The sequence below is a fragment of the Phytophthora cinnamomi genome (genome assembly GCF_018691715.1).
Source record: "Phytophthora cinnamomi strain GKB4 chromosome Unknown Contig71, whole genome shotgun sequence".
Taxonomy (NCBI): domain Eukaryota; phylum Oomycota; class Peronosporomycetes; order Peronosporales; family Peronosporaceae; genus Phytophthora; species Phytophthora cinnamomi.
The window spans coordinates 195,740-214,779 of record NW_027151004.1 but is presented as its reverse complement, the minus strand read 5'-3'; the positions used below and the strand labels follow the sequence as shown (position 1 = coordinate 214,779).

The window sequence follows — 19,040 nt, the reverse complement described above, 5'->3', positions numbered from 1 at the left end:
TTGCACGTTTCACTAGGTGAGATGCTCGGATCACAGGATGATATCTCTTCCAACCACGTCGTCTGAAAAGAGGCCTCTCCCTCTAAATTATTTTTCACTGCTACTGCGATCAGGGACCGTGTGTATCCGGCAATCATTGATTCAACACCACATATGAACAGTGCTCTCTTGTTCGTCTTGCCCCTTTGCTCACTTCAGCCTATCGCTATGACTGTTAAAAGGCAACGTTTCCGTGACAGTGATCTTTAAAAAATTGATAGAAAGGGGAGAGTTACATGTTGCACATTACTTAGTAATCTAGCTCTGTTGTTAGGTGACAAGACAAACCAGTTTCAAGATGCATAAATATTTTCGTGAAGGCCAAGCGGAGCTTGACCAACCCTTTTAGCTTACGAATAAGCACACGCGGCGAAGTTATGATCACCTGATAAACAAATTCACCTCGCACTTGGTCTTTTAGCCACATGGACGGGATAAGTCCCTACTTCTCTACTAGTAGTATATGATATAGCGTATATCCATACTAACGTCAGTCATACAATAGATGTCATCGACTCAACTTAGGTACACGCTTGAACTTCCCCATGTGGTACTAACAGGATAAGACACTCCTGTCAACACCTACAGCAGTTGACCGTAAGTTACGATTCGTAGCAACCTGCCATTCAGTAGCCTCATTCTCCAAATTGCGCTCCTCCGCTCAATTCCCGCCTATCCACTCCAAGTTGCAAGTATGCGCTCAAAACGCCTGCAAACGAGTATCTGCCTGCTCTTCAGCATTTCCGCGCTCTTCCTTTCGGCATCCATCGTCCTTGCCAAAGAGGAGATACTGGTGGATGTTGACTCGGACGCAGGTCTGAACACCGCGCAAATCATCCAAGCTCGAGGATACGAAGTCGAACTCCACAAGATCACAACTGCTGACGGCTACGTCCTCACCATGCACCGCATCCCCAAAAGCTACGACGAAACGCAGTCAGGCTCCGCCGCTGCCGCCAACAAGCCCGTGGTCGTCCTGCAACACGGACTTCTCGACAGCTCGTACACGTGGGTCCTCAACTACCGCGACCAGAGCTTGGCTTTCATCCTTGCTGACCTCGGTTACGACGTCTGGCTCGGCAACAACCGAGGCACCACGTGGTCCAAGGAACACAAAGAATACAGCACTGACGATGAGAGATTCTGGGACTTCACGTGGGAGGACATGGGCAAGTACGATCTTCCAGCCATGATCAAGGGCGCGTTGAGTGTCTCAGGTCGATCGACGCTGAGTTACGTCGGGCACTCGGAAGGCACCACCCAAGCTTTCGTCGGCTTCACGCACGACCAGGAGCTCGCTAAGTCGGTGTCCTACTTCGGAGCGCTCACGCCGGTCGCGTGGACCGGAGACGCTACCTCCCCGATATTCGTCACGCTGGCCAAGACGTACATGGACACGTGGCTCCAGGCTTTCGGGGGGAAGGAATTCCTCCCGAACAACCCCCTGCTCCAGAACCTGTTGGGGTCCACTGTCTGTGCCTGGGCCGATGAGGTGTGTGACGGCTTCTTCGACTTGGTCGGCGGGCCCTCGGACAATGTCAACTCCTCACGTGTGCACGTGTACGTCACGCAGACTCCCGCCGGGACGTCTGCCAAGAACGTGGGGCATTACGCGCAAGGCATCCGGGACAACACCTTCGCCTCGTACGACTACGGTTGCAACTGCGACCCCAGCGCGGGGATCGACGCGTGTTCGGAGTTCGACTGCGGCAACAAGGCCAAGTACGGCTCCTTCCAGCCGCCAGCTTTCCCCATTCAGAAGATGGTGTACCCGCGCACGGGCTTTTACAGCGGGGCGCGGGACACGCTAGCGACGCAGGCCGACATCAACAAGCTTCGAGCTGGCCTGCCTCGCGGCACCATCGTGTTCGACAAGACCGTCGATTTCGGCCACATCGACTTCACGTGGGCATACAACGCTCACGAAAACGTCTACAACGACCTCATCCAGCAGATTCAGCAGTACGAAGGCAAGGGTTACTGAGCCAGTCGATTGTTTGAACTACTGTAGGTAATCGATCGTGATGCTGTGTTGTTGCTAACTATTAGTTAGACGAAACCAAGTTGAGTTCAGTTTGCCGTCTTTACTGTCGTTCATTACTCGAAGCCGGTGAAGTGATAAGCTTAGATGGATTTTTCCGGTCCTGATCAAAAAGGTAGCCGCCGAGTGTGTATAATTTTCTGGTCCCTACATTTTCGGTAAAGGAAGATTTTTGTTCCTTGACTTAGTATAATTCATCGCCAAGTAGATCTGATTCTCGGGTTGACAACTTGTCCCTTGAGAGGTCACTTTTCATTTTTAAGACCTCACGTGTTTCGTGCCATTAACCGACGGCAAAGGTGAAAATTTTGACGAATTCGTCGCAAGTTTTGCCATCAAGATACAGGAAGGAAGCCACAGCAGAGTACGACGGAAAATTATTGTACGGAAATATGTATTATTGGACGATGGTCTCCTGAAACAGGAAAATAATTTGGTTCTAAATACAAAACACATGTATAAGCAACACTCTCCCGGTAGATCACAATTGCATTATATATGTATTATTGATCACGGATTTATCGAAAACGATTTTACTGGGATAACAGTGGCCGATAGATCATGCTGCTACTGTAAGCGGGGGTAACCTTGTCCCCGTGTCACTTTCTTTTCTAACAGGGTGTTTTGTGTGCACTCCAATGGGTTATTGGAGGTAGTGTCGCTTGCGAATAAATTATATTTAGTTTTGTGCCACAGTCGAAAATACATTTATTGACTAGACACATTGGGATAATTGCTAGGCCGATTTATTTTTCGGCACCCCAGCAAGTTGCTGGAGCACCCAGGTACTTGGAATTCAAATATGCGGAAGGCACCATGCGTATCGTGCGCTCTGGTAAAACCTAGTTCTCTATGACCACGTTGGCCGCTTCGCAGGCTACGTCCCTCCATGTCGGACTTGAAGTGGGCGACGATCCCGTTTGAAGGAGACCGCTTGTCGCCGCTCGAGATCGCTGCGTTGGCGGAGAAGAAGCTCGGAAAGAAAATGGAGCTCGAATTTATCGACTACGAAGAGAACAAAAAGAACTTCAACACTGAGCACAGGGCGATGTACATCACGCTGATCGAGGACGGGCTTGCAGTCGGTGGTACTGAGGAGGAGGCAAAGTCGTCGGTCGCGAAGTTCTACCCCGGCTGGAACCCGACGCCGTATGAGAGCTTCGTCGTCCGAAGCATCTCAGTGGAGCAAGTGAAGAACGGAGACTAGATTGTTCTAGTCGATTAGGGGGTTCAAAGTACCCACCATTCCATAACGCCATTTTGAAGTTATGAGAGAGCCGAGTTATGGTTTCCCTCTTACGCTACAAATACACAACAGCTCGTCATTGGACCTTGCGTTTGTGTGCAGGTTACTGGAAGGATCATACCACAAGGTCGCCCCAGCGCAACCCAACCGAAGGGATAGACAGAAGCGGTTGGCAAGACCTTCACATGTACAAAACGGGGATTCGTGAGCGACAACAATTCCACGATTGCGCATTGATCTCGATACGGCGGTGTGATATCGCATTGGGAATGGAGTGTTGACGATAGATAGTCAATGCGTCAGTACGCCTGCGATCCCCGGACCCGTTCGGACCGTAGCTCCCATCCTCCAGCTGCACTTGACTTTCGTGTTCTTGGTGCATACAGCACGCATTTAGTGTGCTGTTCGATCATGCTTCATGTACCTATCCAAGAGAGCAGGTCGAGTTGTTGTGAATCACAAAATTAATGTAGGCGATCACAAGTTGTGGTGCCTACGTTGGTGGACAAGGACACCATTCCAGCTGACGTTTGTATCTTATCAACAAGATAAGATCTATTAATAACACCATAAGGAAAATGATAGGGTGAGATCATATCTGAGAGCATATGGACTGGCTTAGTTTGCTGTTTTAGTAGGATGTTAGATCGCACTAACGGAGATAGAGTATTGACACATCTTAATGCTGTAGAGACTATGCTAGGCATTACTAAGGTGTTTACCACCGTTATCACCCGTCGAGACACATGTGGTCTGTCATATGGACTGGCATAGTCTGCTGTATTAGTAGGATGTCAGATCGCCCTAACGGAGATAGAGTATTGACACACCTCAATGCAGTAGAGACTATGCTAGGCATTACTAAGGTGTTTACCACCGTTATCACCCGTCGAGACACATGTGGTCTGTCCTGTCCAGCGCTGCGTTGCCAAACGAATGTTGTAGGGTGCGAGGGATAAAGCCACAGGAAGGAGTCTCTGTCCTCGGCGGATGCTAGTGGCTTTAGAAGCTCATTCACCAATTCTCACTCGTTCACTCGAGTCCCCCACCGTCCGTTCGGCTTTTTGTGTTCCAGTTCGTTGTCTTCTTGTCATAGAAGCCCAACATTTTTCGGTGGACACGTCCTTCACCTCCAAAATGCTCTCCTGCAAGACCTTCTTCAAGCTTTTTGCTGTGGCTGCCGCCCTCTCCGACTTCACTGCTGATGCCGGGCACATGTCCGATTGCGAGATGATTTACGACGCGGCCACTCCGGCGCCAACCGTTCCAGAAGTTCCTTCCACGAACAACGAGGTTCCTATCGCGCCTACGTTTAACACTCCGACCGATGTTGAGAGCGATTTGGCAACACAACAAGCTGATCCAGTCCCGTCCGGCGGCGCGTATGGGGGCGGTAAAGTTCCCGTTCTTGCGGATGTCCCTATCAAGGACGTACCTGCTCCAGCCAGCGAAACCACAGCTGTCGATGTTCCAGTAGAAAACGTCCCTGCTCCGGCGGATGGCACGAGCGATAACACTAGCGTTGATGTCCCTGTCGACAATGTTCCGCCTACGGCAAACGGCAGTAGCGGAACACCCAGTGCTAATACTCCCATCGACTATACCCCAGCTCCTACCGATGGCATCAGCGGAAGCACTGGCGCCAACGCTCCTGGCAGCGGAAGCGACGGCGTCGACACCCCTCCCCCAGGGGACGGCATTGGTGAAAACTCGGACGTAGACGCTTCTGACAGCTCCGATAACGAAGCTTCTGACAGCTCAGACAACGGCACTAAAGCTCCGTGCCCTTCCACTCCTGGTAACAGCAATGGATCCTTAAACGTCGACTCCCCTGAAAGTGCAAGCGATGACGACGAGTCCACTGATGTTGATTCGGCTAGCAGCACCGTGGGCAAGGCAAATACCCCGTACGAATCCACCACTGGTAGCAGGCATGATGACGATGGCGTCGACCACAGTAGCTCCGAGATTGACGACAGCAATGACGTTCCTTCTGCCCCAAGCGGCAAGAGAGGCGTACAGGGAAGTGGAGGCGTTTCCCCCGGTGGCGAAATCGATGCTGGTTTCCCTGGACGCAAAGGTGATACCGTGAACGACAGTGCTGAAGGCGGTTTTCACGGAATTTCTCCTGGAGGTGAAATAAGCGGAGCCAAGGGAGAAGTGATCGCAAACGGAGGGGCCAAGAACGCGAGATTTGATGGAAGTGTGAACAGTGGCGTAGAGGCCGACGGTAGCCTTGCTGGCGACGCCAAAGCTGATGGCAATGCGAACGGTGGTGCCAAGATTGACGGTGGACTAAATAGCGGCACAGAGTTGGACGGCCACGCTAACGGTGGATTGAACGCAGGCTTGAACATTGGCCTTGGAAGACTTGGGAGTGTATCGTTCGGCGTTGGTGTCGATGGAGGCGTCGGTCATGGTGCGGGCGGAAACGGCGGATTGTCTGCAGGTGTAGGCCTTGATGTCAACGTTGGTGGAGCCCATGCCGGCTTTGGTGCGAACGCAGGCCTCAATGCAGGTGCCGGCCTTGGAGCAAACGCTGGAATCAATGGTGGCGCTGGTCTTAACACTGGGGCGGGCCTCAACGCGGGTGCCGGTTTGAATGCAGGTGCCGGTTTCAACGCTGGTGCCGGCTTGAACGCTGGTGCTGGCCTGGGTGCGAACGCTGGCCTCGGTGCGAACGCGGGACTTCACGGTGGAGCTGGTCTTGGCGCCAACGCCGGACTGCACGCGGGTGCCGGGCTTAACGCTGGGGCGGGCCTCAACGCGGGTGCCGGTTTGAATGCGGGTGCCGGTTTCAACGCTGGTGCCGGCTTGAACGCTGGTGCTGGCCTGGGTGCGAACGCTGGCCTCGGTGCGAACGCGGGACTTCACGGTGGAGCTGGTCTTGGCGCCAACGCCGGACTGCACGCGGGTGCCGGGCTTAACGCTGGAGCGGGCCTCAACGCTGGTGCCGGGCTTAACGCTGGAGCGGGCCTCAACGCGGGTGCCGGTTTGAATGCGGGTGCCGGTTTCAACGCTGGTGCCGGCTTGAACGCTGGTGCTGGCCTGGGTGCGAACGCTGGCCTCGGTGCGAACGCGGGACTTCACGGTGGAGCTGGTCTTGGCGCCAACGCCGGACTGCACGCGGGTGCCGGGCTTAACGCTGGAGCGGGCCTCAACGCGGGTGCCGGGCTTAACGCTGGGGCGGGCCTCAACGCGGGTGCCGGTTTCAACGCTGGTGCCGGCTTGAAAGCTGGTGCTGGCCTGGGTGCGAACGCTGGCCTCGGTGCGAACGCGGGACTTCACGGTGGAGCTAGTCTTGGCGCCAACGCCGGACTGCACGCGGGTGCCGGGCTTAACGCTGGAGCGGGCCTCAACGCGGGTGCCGGGCTTAACGCTGGTGCCGGCTTGAACGCTGGTGCTGGCGTGGGTGCGAACGCTGGCCTCGGTGCGAACGCAGGACTGCACGGTTCAGCCGGTCTGAACGCGGGAGCTGGCCTCGGCGATAATGCGAAAGTCGGCGCTGCTGCTGGTCGCAGTGCGAATGGGGACGCTGTCGCGAGTGCCCACGCCGGTCGCCGTCTACGTGCCCACGTCTAGACGCCAAGGTCTGATGTGGTGGTGTAAGTATTCTCTGTTTTAAATACATTCTCTTTCCAGTCTACATCATCTCCGTCGCCTAGACTCCAATTGGATTCGTTCCCTGCCTCGGAGTACCTGGTGCCTCCAGGCTTTCAACACAAACTGCATTTTTACATTGTCTCACACTGTAAATACTGAGAGGTTCTATAGTATTGTCTATTGACTGTAATTTACGAGGTAAAATTGCAATTGAAAATTTCCCACTGTATCGAAACTCAAACTTTGCTTTTTGGCGCTGACGATGGAGGAGTTCGACCGCGAGGCGCCGCTGTTCGACCGGCGCTTCCACGTGCTGGTGCAGTACCCGGACCGCGACGAGAAGCTGCTGCCGCTGACCATCCGCCTGCTCACAGGCGTGCGCGTGCGTCCTGCCTGCCGTCTCAGCAGCCGCAAAGAATCTGCCAACTAACCACTATTGTTATTTTACGCACGGGCAGCAAAACAATGCCAAGAACCAGAAGGAGCGCGTGATGCGCGTGGAGATCACGGACGACGACGGCGCGGACCCGTACTTCCTGTACCTCTGGAGCGTCTCGGAGGAGCAGTTCCACGAGCTCAAGGCGCAGCAGCGGCTGCTCGTGGACTTCGCCACGTTCCCGGACAACCTCATCGAGTTGCTGCACTGCTGCCTCAAGGACAGCAAGAAAATGGCACAGGAAGAGAAGGAACAGGAGGGAGAGGAGGATGAAACTGAGGCTGCAGATTCCGCGGAGGAGGACTCCTCGGCGGTCAAGAAAGTGTCCAATGAGGTCGCTCGAGGCAGCCAGAAGACCAGGTCTGCGGGGCCGGTGCCGTTGAGGTAAGAGGAGACTGCTGCAGTGTTTTATTAGTTTTTGACTGATGATACTTGTTTTTTTGCTTATGCAGCTATTTGGCGGTGCTGAACACATCGGATAACAACGGGCAGTCGGTGTTTAGCATTGTGGAGACGAATCCGTTCAAGCAGCTGACTCATTTGTCGCTACGATTCTTTCCGGGGGATGATGCGGCGATTAAGGCGTATCTCGCGGCGAGGCTGGCGCAGGTGGGAGCGAGTAGACGGTCACTGACGATGTCGTTGAAGCGGACGAGCGAAGAGCTGCAGGTGACGCAGAGGAGCGAGGCAACGTTGCAGCAACAATTGTCAGCGTTGGGATACGAAGCGGAGTCGACGCTCTCTCAAGAGAAAATGAAGTTTGCGGATGAGCTGGATGACCAGCGTAAGGCTGCGGCGGTGGCACTGAAAGAGCGTGAGGACGAACTCAACGCCAAGATCGATGCCCTTGTGGAAAGATACGAGAAAGAGGTGCGGGTGTTTGTTGTGACGAAAGCTGCTCTCGAGCTAACGTTGTTTTTTTTATTTGACAATGTATAGATTCAAGCGCTGAGGGCGACTGCCGAGGCGAGTGAAGCACAGGTGCGGGATCTGAACAAGCAGAAGTACCAGCACGAAATGCAGATTGATCACCTGCGTGCGCAGTCGGAGGATCTCACTCAGGGCAGGAGCGTGCTTACTGGTGAAGTAGATGAATTGCGTACGCAAAATAAAGAACTGGATCAGAAGGTGTTCCAGCAGGAAAAGCAGATCAATGCTTTGCAAGTTCGTGCTGACGCATTGCAACAGCAACTTGCGGACAAGGAGGACGTGATCAAGAAGACCACGGAAATGCTGGAATCTACAAAACTTCACAATGAGGAGGTTGACGAGTCACTGAAAATGTACCGAGATAACCACGCACGATTGCAGCAGAAGCTGGAATTGAGCATCTCGGAGATCAACAAGGTGAGTGGGTGGATTCGTCACGGGGGGGGGGAGGGGGTCATTTGCGTTTGATCCTTACTCATTGAATTTGTTGCTACACAGGGAAATGAGATTATCGAACGTATACAAAACGAGAACCGTACGCTGAAATCCAAGATGAAGATGAAGGCGAAAATTATCAAACAACAGGAGCAGGTGCGATGGCGAAGAGCTAGTTTTCCGATACAACCGCGCTCTAACGTGGTGCTAATGTGTAGTTCGTCGAGGAGAAACAACTGCAGCGCGAGGAAGCGCTGTTGGAGTTGAAGTCAACCAAAGAAGATATTCGCAAGCGGGACGAGCACATCTTACAACTCAAGGTTCGCAAAGTAGCTTTGATATATCTGTCATTGTGAGCAGTCATGACTTCCATTATCGTTTATTTTCATGACAGGACACGATAAAGGAGCTGAGTGAGAAGTTAGAAGACAGCAACAAACTTCTGGCATCGAACCAGCAAGGTACCCTCCAATTCTTCAAATTTGATGAAGCCTGCTGCTAGGATCTAACACTGCGCTTTCTTACGCGTGATCATTCTGCAGTGATCACATGGCTAAACAAAGAGATCAACGAAGCACAGCTCGGCCACCAGCGGAGGTCGACAGCTCATCCCTCTGTGCTCGCATTTCGTCCGTCTGATAAGGTTAACGAAGCCTGACAACATCAGCCTCGAAAATCACCATGCTAACCTCCGTCCGACCATGCATACTGTTTTCTTTTAGCAGAAGACCGCGACGGAGTCCAGGGCACCCACGCACTTCGCTTCCTAGCATAGCCACTACCTACAGTACCTAACTCTATTGCCTCCTTTGATGGCAGCAGAAACAGCACCAGCAGCGATGCTACAGCACAAAGAGCAGTTTTTTTTTTTTTCAGCCTCAGCGATGACCATTTCCTCGCCAGTTAAATCACCAGCCCCCCGTCGATGCGGATGCACTGTCCTGTGATGTAGGACGCCTCGTCACCCGCCAAGAAGGCCACGAGCTGCGCCACCTCCTCAGCCCTGCCGAACCGAGTCAGCGGGATGTTGCCCAGAACCTTGTCACGCGCAGCCTCAGCCATGGCGTCCGTCATGTCGGTGGAGATGAAGCCAGGCTCCACCAGGTTCACGCGGATGTTGCGGTTGCCGAACTCCTTGGCCAGCGACTTGGTGACGCCCGCCAGCCCCGACTTGGAGGCGCTGTATGCGACCTGCCCCACGTTGCCAGCAGCGCCCACCACACTGCCGATGTTGATGATGCTGCCCTGGCGCCGCTGCATCATCCCCTTGGCCACGGCCTTGCACATGTGCACAGGCCCCACGAGGTTCGTGAGCAGCAGCTCGTCCAGCTCCGCGTCCTTGAGTCGCAGCAGCAAGCTGTCCTTGGAGATGCCCGCGGCATTGACAAGAGCCGAGGGCCCCGCGCCCAGTTGCTTGGATACCTGAGCCACCAACTGCGCAGCTTCGGCGCCAGCGTCTCCCTCTCCGCGCCGCGGACAGCTGTACGCCAGCGGCAGCACGTCCGGCGAGATCTGCTGCGCGGCCTCCTGCGCCCGCGTCAAGTCCCTCGAGGTGATGGCCACCTGCCAGCCGCGAAGGTGGAGCTGCTGCGCCACGGCGAAGCCGATGCCGCGGCTGCCTCCGGTCACGAGCGCCACGCCCGCCATGCTCGCGTCTGTTTATGTGGGGCTGGGATCTGTTAACGTGCGGCGAGACGAGGAGGGCAACGAGCTCTACATGGATATTGAGCCACGCGGCTTAGGTGGTGACGGTGCTACATGCCGTCAACAAGGGAGGGTTACTGGGCGATGAACATGGACGACGGCGACGGGCAGTCGATGGAGTGGCCCGTGTATGCGAGCTTGCCGGTCTCGCCGTCGGCGCGGTACACGTCGAGGCTGCTAGTGTCCTGGTTGACGGCCAGCAAGAAGTCCTTGTACACGAGGATGTCGCGGGGCGTGTCGCCGCGCGTGGGGAGGATCTCCACGAGCTCGAGGCGCGTGTCCGGCAGGATCTTGTACGTGGCGATGTTGTTGCAGAAGCGCGTGGCCGCGTACACGAACTTGCCGTTCGTCGAGATGTGGACGTCGGACGCCAGCGCGGTCGGACCCGAGTAGTCCTTGGGGATGGTCGGGATGTTCTGCAGCGCCTCCGCGCCCAGCTTGCCCGTCTTGGCGTCCAGCGGGTGCACGCTCACGGTGTTGTCCAGCTCGTTAATGACGTAGCCGACGCCGAGCTCCGGGGACAGCGCGAAGTGGCGCGGGCCCGAGCCGGGCAGGCTGGTGATGAACTCCTCGTCCACGAGCTTCTTGTTGGCGGCGTCCAGCTTGTACTGCACCACGCGGTCCGTGCCCAGGTCGGCCGCTACGAGGCCCGTGGGCGTCCAGGCCGTGCTGTGGATGTGCGAGGCCTCCTGGCGGTCCGGGATCACCAGGCTCGCGCCTTCGAAGCGGTGGTGGTCGCACGCGGGGGCCAGCGAGCCGTCCGCGTTCACGGGGTAGAGCGAGAGGCTGCCGCCGCCGTAGTTGGCGACGGACACGAAGTCTCCGTCGGGGCTGAGCGCCACGTGGCACGTGTACGAGCCGCCGGTCTCGTGGCGGCTGATCTGCGTGAGCTCGCCGCCCTCGCCCATCCTGTAGGCGGTGACGAAGCCCGTCTCCTCGCCGGGGCGCAGCTGGGACGGCTCGTTGCTCTCGTTCACGGCGTAGAGCGTGCTCTTGGAGCCGAAGACGTAGGACGGGTTGATGCCCGCGCCCTCCGTCACCTGGAGCAGCTTGAGCTCGCCCGTGGCCTCGTCGAACGAGTAGGCGTTGATGCCCTTGGCGTGGCCGTCCACGTGGCCCTCCTTGCGCGTGTACGTGCCTACGTAGAGCGTCGGCATCGGCAGTGGTCTGGTCGTCTCTTGGCTTGGCTGCTTGGAGCGGAGGATCGGAATCGGAAGTGACGTGAGGTGAGCCCGCGCGACGTCATGGCTTCGATCCACGCACTTTTGATGATCTGGATTGGTTGGTTCAACGACGCATAGACGATACGTTCTATGGTACTACAGACACAAGATTAGTAAGCACGCTTGGTGATGAGACAGCGGCCACAGTTCCGCCACCGAACGTGTCCTCAAATGACGACTCCCCTCTGCATGTCAAAGGTTCAAACGCGATGGCGGAGGCGGCGGGGCAGCTCTGGGAGGCGCCCGCCATGGCGCGCCGCGAGTTCGCGTCCTGGGACGAGTTCTTCGCCTACATGGAGGAGTACCAGCAGCGCACGCACCAGGTGCGCGCGCTCTCTCTCGACGGCCAGAGCCAAGCCCCGTACTAACTGATCCATTGCAGTCCTTCAGCAGACGCAGCGCCACGTCCGTCAAGACGCGCAACCAGGTGCTGACGTCCATCGCCAAGTCCGGCCGCACGCTGCCCAGCCCCCTGCTGCCCGAGTCCTTCCTGGACTACACGCGCATGCTGCAGTGCTCGCACAAGCTGCGCGGGGACGCCGGGAGGACCCACGCGCGCTGGAACGGCGAGCAGCCGTCCGAGTGCCAGGCCAGGGTGAACGCCACGCTGCAGCTCGCGGACGACGGCAGGTACCACATCCGAGTCACCAAGCTGAGTCTGCTGCACAACCACCCGGTGGGAGGCAACGCCCGGCTGGTGTCCGCTGCCGTCACGGCCACGGCGACGCCCCCCGCGGAGCGGGAGGACCCGAGTGTTGCTGCCAAAAGGCAGCGTGTTGGCCGCCCGAGCACATATCCCAGACCGGATGAGGTTCCCGGAGGTGCTCCCTCTGCTAGACACTCGGCGGATGCGCAGCAGCGCGTGCCTACGATGGCGGACGTGAGGATGTTCCTGGAGCGCGTGGAGATCTCGCGCTCGAACCAGCCAGGGGCGGGGAAGTCGGTGGAGGAGCGCCTCGCGGCGTATGTGAACGAGTTTGCCTCGCAGGAAGGCAACGCGGCCAAAATCTTTGTGGATAACGAGGTTCGTCCCCACTGTACTTCTGTGGAGAGATGCATTTGCTGACAAACTGTTGCTTTTGATCGGAATGGCGTGTATGGGAGTGTAGAAGGTCTTGTCCAGTGTTACGCTGCAGACGAAGCACATGCGCCAGGTATTTGAGGCCTTCCCTGAAGTGCTGCGCGTAGATTCCATGCCTTCACCAACTTCGAGGTCCTCAGATTCAAGCTACCGAGTATTTTCGCTCATGGCGCATGACACGATTGGTCAGTGGCAGTATGTGCAGCACGCTATCGTGGAAAACGACCGATCTGAAACACTCCGGGTTGCACTCGATCAGTTCAAGGCCTACAACCCGCGGTACCCTCGTGTTCGCGCTTTGATTGTACCGAGTGAAGAGTCTAACCAGCTCAAGGAGCTGCGTGCGAGCTTTCCTGCTGCTCGCGTGCTGTACTCCCAGTTCCACGTTCTGCGTGCTCTTCACAAGGATATAGCAGATGACGGGAACAACCTGTCTTCGTGGCACAGAGACCGCCTCACAGGAATCGCGCAGTTGCTCGTCTACGCCCCCACCTCACTTGTGTATGCGGCTAATATCGCCGTCATGGTGGATGTACTGGGGTCGAAGCAACATCCCTTTTTCCACTACTTTCTAAAGAAGTGGGATGTGTGCCGTGATCGCTGGAGTACGTTCGCTCGCGAAGGCGTGACTACCTTTAGCATGTCTGAAAACGATGGTCCGTTTGCTCCAACGTGGAATGCGATTTTTGCTGCTGTCAACGATGAAATGGCGCTGGACGAGACAGTAGCTGCGATCCGATATTATCAAACTGTGGTGGAACGCGCTTTCACTCGTGAGCTCAATTTCCAAGCGAACAATCCGAGCAATAACCACAATATCGTGGGCAGCAATAACGGCGAGGACTACGATGCTGAGATGCGGTTGCTGGCGGCCACGGTTAGCCCAGCCGCGGCCAGCTTAATCTTTCCGCAATACCGCTATGCCATATCGCGAGGGGCATACCAATTCTGCGAACCAAGTCGTGGGTCGTTCTTCATATCCACGGTGTCAAAAAATGATGTGTTTAGCGACGAACCCTCGAAGGAGTTTTGCGTGGAGGTTGACCGTGGATGGCAATGTTCGTGTGCGTTTATGGTGAACCACCTTTTACCCTGTCGGCACGTGTTCTACATCCGCCGTATCGTTCGCTGCAGCACCGTGATCCCGTTGGGAAATATCGAGCCTCGCTGGGTGCTAGCAAAAGCAAACCACTTCTTCAATTCGTCAGGAATTAGCGAGTCCTCAGGTGGTGCTGGATTGGAAGTGGGGCTAGGCAATGAGAGCGGCCACACGACGGCGCCACCACCAGGAGCCTGGCAGAAGTTTGTGACTGCGCAAGAAGTGGGGAAGCGCATTGGCCATCGGATGATGGAGATGGAGCCCGAGGAGTTTGACCGAGCGCTGCGCTTTTACAAGCTCGTGGAGACTACGATGAACGTGCGTCCATTTGACTTGAACGCGGGCATTGCGGCCCGGCTCAATAGCCAAAACGGTGGCTTTGCACGTCCTGCAGTGCACAAGCCCAACTGGGTGGAGCCAGACCCTACGAGAACCTTGGCGCCGCGCGGCTGCCCTCCAGTAGTGGCAGGAACGGTATACATGCCGCCAAACGACCGGATGGCTGCGGCAGTGGCAGCAAGAAACATGCAGCAAGCTCAGCTTGCTCAGCGGTTCCGGCGGTCCAGTGCAGTAAGGGCGACAACGGAAGTGATCGACCTTCAGGGCGAGTCGGAGGAAGAAGAGAAGAGCGAGAGGTTGCAGGAGAACGAGTCAAGACGAGGATCGGAAGCAGCGCAGTCCGGAACCGACGCAGACAACAACGCAGAGCGACCTCAAGCAGACTCTGCTGTCGACGAGCCGTCGAATAACCAGGACAATGAGAAGACAGCGGCGCCCGCGAACAACGAAGACGAACCGGAACGGGGCCCATCGAGCGACGACGAAGCAACCCACTCCCGTCGACGCACCCGCGAGCCGTGGGAAGTGATCGACGACCTCGAGAAAGACGACGACGACGACGACGAAGACAACCACGACCGCCTGCTCTAAGCAGTAGCTATCTCGTCCACGTGTACGTAGGTGTAAGGTGACCCCAACAAGAGCAGCGTAACGTTAGATTCATTTTTCAGGTTGCAGTTTTGACACGATGGCTACATCCAGTCGTGTCGCACGTTGTACAAACTTGACCCCGAACCGCCCCTCCTCGTCCGGTGGCGGCAGCCTGCCGGTCAGCGGCGCTCCCTGGACCGCATACCAGCCCGCCATGTCGGCCCGCCGCGCCACCGCGGGGCTCAGCAGCAGCCTGTACGACGACTTCCTGGCCGAGCACGCGCGCCTGAAGGAGCCGCTGGAGCCGGCCACGCACTCGCGCCACGCGCTGGAGATCAACACGGTCACGCCCAGCGGCATGGCGCTCGGGCTGCAGACGTGCGTGCTGGCCTCCTTCTTCAAGGCCGCCGTCAAGCGCAGCGTCGAGTCGGCGCTCGTGTGCGAGAGCCAGCTCAACTCCGTCATCACCTCCAGCCTGCGCGTGAGCTCGTCGCGCCACCTGGCGCTGCAGGCGCACCTGCAGGCCAGCGAGGGGCTGCGCTTCACGCTGGAGGCGCAGGAGTCGGCCACGGAGAAGGCGCCGGCCTCGTTCGCGCGCATCGGCGCCGACTACAAGGCCCAGAGTTTCTTCGCCGGCGCCAAGATCGACGCCGTCAACGGCCCCACGCTGCAGGCCACGCTGGGCGGCCGTCTGGGCGACGTGGCCCTGGGCGTCATCGGCGCCTACGACGTCGGGCTCGACCACAGCGACAGGCTGGGCAGGTTCACCACGCTCAATGTGGCCACGAGCTACACGCACGAGGATCTGCTGGCCCTGCTGCAAGTGTAGGTGCACGGACTAGTGTTGCAGTGTAGTGTAGTGGGAGATAAGTACGTCGTGCTGACAGTGGTGCCTGTGCTGCTGTAGGAACGACGGAGGACGGCTCGTGCGGCTGGACTTGACGCAGACGGTGTCGCCCGAGCTCATGGTGAGCTCGAGGTTCGTGTTCGACAGGAGGAAGGACAAGCGCTCGCTCAGGCTGCTGGGCAAGTACGCGCTGAGCGAGGCGGAGGCCGTGTCGAGCTCCATCGGCTCGGACGGCATCTTCATCGGCGCCTTCGAGTGGCGCACGTCCAAGCACCTCAAGACGCGCGTGTCGGCGCAGATGGACCTGCGGCACTACGATAGCGACTCGCACCACCTCGGCGTTTCCATAGAGATCAGCTAAGCTACAGAAGCAGAGCAAAGCACGCGGGTCAGACACACCCACCACGACTAGTATATATAAAGAGGATGCGCACGTCGAGACGTCAAGAGAGGTTAAACAACAATAAAACACCATGAAAACAGAAGCAACGAGTGTTTACCGGTGTGTGGCCCTTACTTGGCGTAGATGACAGTGTCGCGCTTGCTGCGCGCGATGATGTTGCCCTTCTCGTCTCGAGCGCCTGGAGCAGCCTTCGCGGACGGGTGGTTGGCGAGTTCACTCGGCACGGGCATCTCGGTAGACACGAGGTATTGCTTGAGGTCGTACATGATCTCTTCGTCGTCGTCCGTGAGGAACGAGATGGCGACGCCATCCTTGCCGGCACGGCCGGTACGACCGATACGATGCGTGTAGTTCTGTATCTTCGATGGCAGGTCGAAGTTCACGACGTGGGTCACGTCGGGAATATCCAGACCACGACCAGCCACATCCGTTGCTACGAGCATATCGACATAGCCCTCACGAAACATTTTGAGACTCTCTTCACGCTGATCCTGAGTCTTGCCACCGTGCAGAATTGTGCAGCGGAAACCTTCGCTTGAAATGAACTTGGCCACAGAGTCACATTCCTTCTTGATGTTGACGAACACGATGATCTTGGCGCCATCCACGACCTTCTCCTTACGCGACCGCGGCACCGGAACTGACTGCGCACTAAGAATGTCACGGAGCACTTCCACCAGCTTCGAGCGCTTCTTACCCGGGTTCATGAACAGTACACGCTGGTCGATACGCTTGTTCTTGCCAGAGTCCTCGTCGCCAATCTTCACAATGGACGGGTGTCGCAAGAACGTCTTAGCCAGACGCTCCACCTCCACGGGCATCGTAGCACTGAACATCGTAGTAACACGAAGCCGGTGTTGCAGCTCTTCTCCTGGCTGAGCGCCGTTTGCCAACGTGAGCTGCTGCTCCATCTCCTCTTCATTCTCCGACTTTAGCAGTGACCCCATGTTCTCCAGCACGGCGACCACCTGAGGCTCGAAACCCATATCAATCATGCGATCGGCCTCATCCAACACCACATAGTTACACTGGTTAAGCACGAGGTAGTGGCTCTCCAAACAATCCATAAGTCGGCCAGGAGTACCGATGATGATATCGACACCCTCGCGCAAACGGAATCCCTGGTCCTCGATGCTTTGGCCACCAACGACCGACAGCGTTTTGATGGGGCCCAGTTTCTCCGGCAGCCCCACACTTGTGTACTTGCAAAGCTTGATACCTTCTTGTTCAATCTGCAGCGCTAGCTCTCGTGTGGGCGCCATGACTAGCGCCAATGGACCTTGCTCTCCAGTGCGTGCAACCATCGCAGGCGGCAGCGAGTAAATGTAGGCGATGATGGGGATCATGAAGGCCGCAGTCTTACCGGAACCCGTCTCGGCAATACCAATGATATCGCGCTTCTGCAGACCAATGGGGATCGCCTGCATCTGAATAGGCGACGGACGCTCGAAGCCCATATCTTTAATTGCTTTGAACACGGCATCAGGGAGCAACTTGCCAGCTTCATCCCACTTGCGAAGCGGATTTGGAGCACGGCCACCCTTGAGAGTAATGTCGAAGTCCTCGCGAAAAATACGCCAGTCACGCTCCTTCATCTCGTCCACCGACTTCTCCGACCAGTGCGTTCCCATCGTCTTGGCTTCGCGAGAAGCCATCTCCTGCATGCGGTCCCGTTCGCGAGCCTGCATGTTGCGCAGTGCACGCTCTCGCTCCTGCTTTCTAGCAGCAACCTGCTCACTAGTCAAGCTACCATCCGTCTCATCCGCAAGTTGCTGTTCCTTCTGTCGTTTGTGACTCAGCTCCTCCAAGAACGAGTTTTTCTTGCGCTGCTCACGCATATCCACACCAGCTCGGTATCCTCGCCCATACAGCAAGTTCACGTCCATGCGGTGCGCGTACAGCGGGTTCAGATCCGTGCTCGTGTCCTCCGACGCCTCCCAGTCAAACTGGAAGATCTTGGAGAACTTCTCGCTCGCCTTGACCACTTTTTTCTTCTTCACCGTCTTGCCCAAGTACTGGTCCTTCAGGGCCTGCAGAGCCTTAGCCTCGCTCGGATCCAACAGCGCCGGCTTCCCCTCCTCCTTCGACGCAGAAGCAGCGTCCGCTTCTCCACGTCTGGAGCCCCCTCTGTTATCTCTGGAGCCGACCGCAGGCCGGTCATCCCGCCGACGGTCTCCATTAGCCCTCGAGCCTCGGTCTCTCTCTCGGTCCCTCTCACTGCGTTGATGCTGCAGAAACTGGCGACGTGAGTCTTCTGCCTCCTTCCGCTGCTTGTCCATCTATAAAAATAACGTAAAAAGTAAAAAAAAGTCTAATAAACCATAATAACAGTGACATTTCACCTCCTGCCGCTTCTTCTCGAGCCTCTCGAGCGCGTCCTTCTGGCGTTGCGCCTTGGAGCGGAACGTGGGCTTGGCCGGGGCCTCGTCCGCTGCCGCGGGGGCCGCTGCAACTTTTAGCGGCAGCTTGCGGTCGCCTGCAGCTGGCGCATCGCTGGGCTTTAGACTCGTCTTGGCGGCTGCTGCTTCTTCCTTCGCCTTGCGCTCGGCTGTGCGCTGGGCCGCACGCTCTTCCGCGCGACGCGCGATGGCGGCCACACGCTCCGCCTCTTTGCGCTGCGCGTCGTCCAGCTCGACGGCCGGGCGCTTCCTCGCGGAGCGCGAGCGCGAGCGAGAGCGCCGCCGCTTCCGTTGGTCGACCATTTTCGATGGCATACTATTTTTTTTGTCAAACAATTGTGATATTTTCACGAAGAAAAATCATATGTCAGCTATTGACATATTTCTAAACCGTACAACGATATTTTCACATTGAAAATTATATATCAGCTATTGACATATTTCTAAAACATAACGTGACATTTCCCGAGGGCACTACACCTTTGCCCGGCCATTGCTCTACTTCAACAGCCTCCATGCCTCTTTTGATCGATGTGGCTCATGTTGATATTATGTAATTTGACGTCACCAAAATTGCAACAGCTGATTCTTCAGTCCCTAATGATCAGTGTCGCGAAAGTCCGC

General features: G+C 56.6%; 9 protein-coding genes across 10 annotated transcripts; 6 read left to right on the top strand and 3 right to left on the bottom strand.

The window, feature by feature from the left end:
- Positions 1-733: 733 nt before the first annotated feature.
- Positions 734-2,023, top strand: IUM83_14665 (putative lipase; the record flags this gene model as incomplete). The annotated part of the gene is made up of 2 exons (XM_067939430.1): positions 734-1,531; positions 1,613-2,023. 2 exons carry the CDS (start codon positions 734-736, stop codon positions 2,021-2,023), a joined length of 1,209 nt encoding a protein of 402 aa, XP_067786077.1.
- Positions 2,024-2,969: 946 nt separating this feature from the next.
- Positions 2,970-3,287, top strand: IUM83_14664 (WASH complex subunit strumpellin; the record flags this gene model as incomplete). The annotated part of the gene is made up of 1 exon (XM_067939429.1): positions 2,970-3,287. The coding sequence occupies one exon, from the start codon at positions 2,970-2,972 to the stop codon at positions 3,285-3,287; it is 318 nt and encodes a 105-aa protein (XP_067786078.1).
- Positions 3,288-4,463: 1,176 nt separating this feature from the next.
- On the top strand, positions 4,464-6,908 carry IUM83_14663 (fibroin heavy chain; the record flags this gene model as incomplete). The annotated part of the gene is made up of 1 exon (XM_067939428.1): positions 4,464-6,908. The coding sequence occupies one exon, from the start codon at positions 4,464-4,466 to the stop codon at positions 6,906-6,908; it is 2,445 nt and encodes an 814-aa protein (XP_067786003.1).
- Positions 6,909-7,191: 283 nt separating this feature from the next.
- Positions 7,192-9,500, top strand: IUM83_14662 (Spindle assembly protein; the record flags this gene model as incomplete). 2 transcript variants are annotated; one of them, XM_067939426.1, is made up of 9 exons in its annotated part: positions 7,192-7,311; positions 7,388-7,749; positions 7,818-8,235; positions 8,305-8,712; positions 8,794-8,886; positions 8,949-9,050; positions 9,125-9,191; positions 9,273-9,373; positions 9,456-9,500. In XM_067939426.1, the coding sequence occupies 9 exons, from the start codon at positions 7,192-7,194 to the stop codon at positions 9,498-9,500; spliced, it is 1,716 nt and encodes a 571-aa protein (XP_067786005.1). The 2 variants fall into 2 exon arrangements, with proteins under 2 accessions (XP_067786005.1, XP_067786004.1); XM_067939427.1 differs by having other exon boundaries at positions 9,453-9,500.
- Positions 9,501-9,633: 133 nt separating this feature from the next.
- IUM83_14661 (Carbonyl reductase) lies at positions 9,634-10,377 on the bottom strand (the record flags this gene model as incomplete). The annotated part of the gene is made up of 1 exon (XM_067939425.1): positions 9,634-10,377. The coding sequence occupies one exon, from the start codon at positions 10,375-10,377 to the stop codon at positions 9,634-9,636; it is 744 nt and encodes a 247-aa protein (XP_067786006.1).
- Positions 10,378-10,508: 131 nt separating this feature from the next.
- On the bottom strand, positions 10,509-11,591 carry IUM83_14660 (WD40/YVTN repeat-like-containing domain; the record flags this gene model as incomplete). The annotated part of the gene is made up of 1 exon (XM_067939424.1): positions 10,509-11,591. One exon carries the CDS (start codon positions 11,589-11,591, stop codon positions 10,509-10,511), a length of 1,083 nt encoding a protein of 360 aa, XP_067786007.1.
- A 275-nt stretch (positions 11,592-11,866) lies between these two features.
- On the top strand, positions 11,867-14,767 carry IUM83_14659 (Zinc finger, SWIM-type; the record flags this gene model as incomplete). The annotated part of the gene is made up of 3 exons (XM_067939423.1): positions 11,867-11,980; positions 12,040-12,681; positions 12,767-14,767. The coding sequence occupies 3 exons, from the start codon at positions 11,867-11,869 to the stop codon at positions 14,765-14,767; spliced, it is 2,757 nt and encodes a 918-aa protein (XP_067786101.1).
- Positions 14,768-14,981: 214 nt separating this feature from the next.
- Positions 14,982-15,975, top strand: IUM83_14658 (eukaryotic porin; the record flags this gene model as incomplete). Its single annotated transcript, XM_067939422.1, has 2 exons — positions 14,982-15,592; positions 15,675-15,975. 2 exons carry the CDS (start codon positions 14,982-14,984, stop codon positions 15,973-15,975), a joined length of 912 nt encoding a protein of 303 aa, XP_067786100.1.
- A 152-nt stretch (positions 15,976-16,127) lies between these two features.
- On the bottom strand, positions 16,128-18,719 carry IUM83_14657 (putative DEAD/DEAH box RNA helicase; the record flags this gene model as incomplete). The annotated part of the gene is made up of 2 exons (XM_067939421.1): positions 16,128-18,296; positions 18,360-18,719. The coding sequence occupies 2 exons, from the start codon at positions 18,717-18,719 to the stop codon at positions 16,128-16,130; spliced, it is 2,529 nt and encodes an 842-aa protein (XP_067786097.1).
- Between the last annotated feature and the right edge of the window lie 321 nt (positions 18,720-19,040).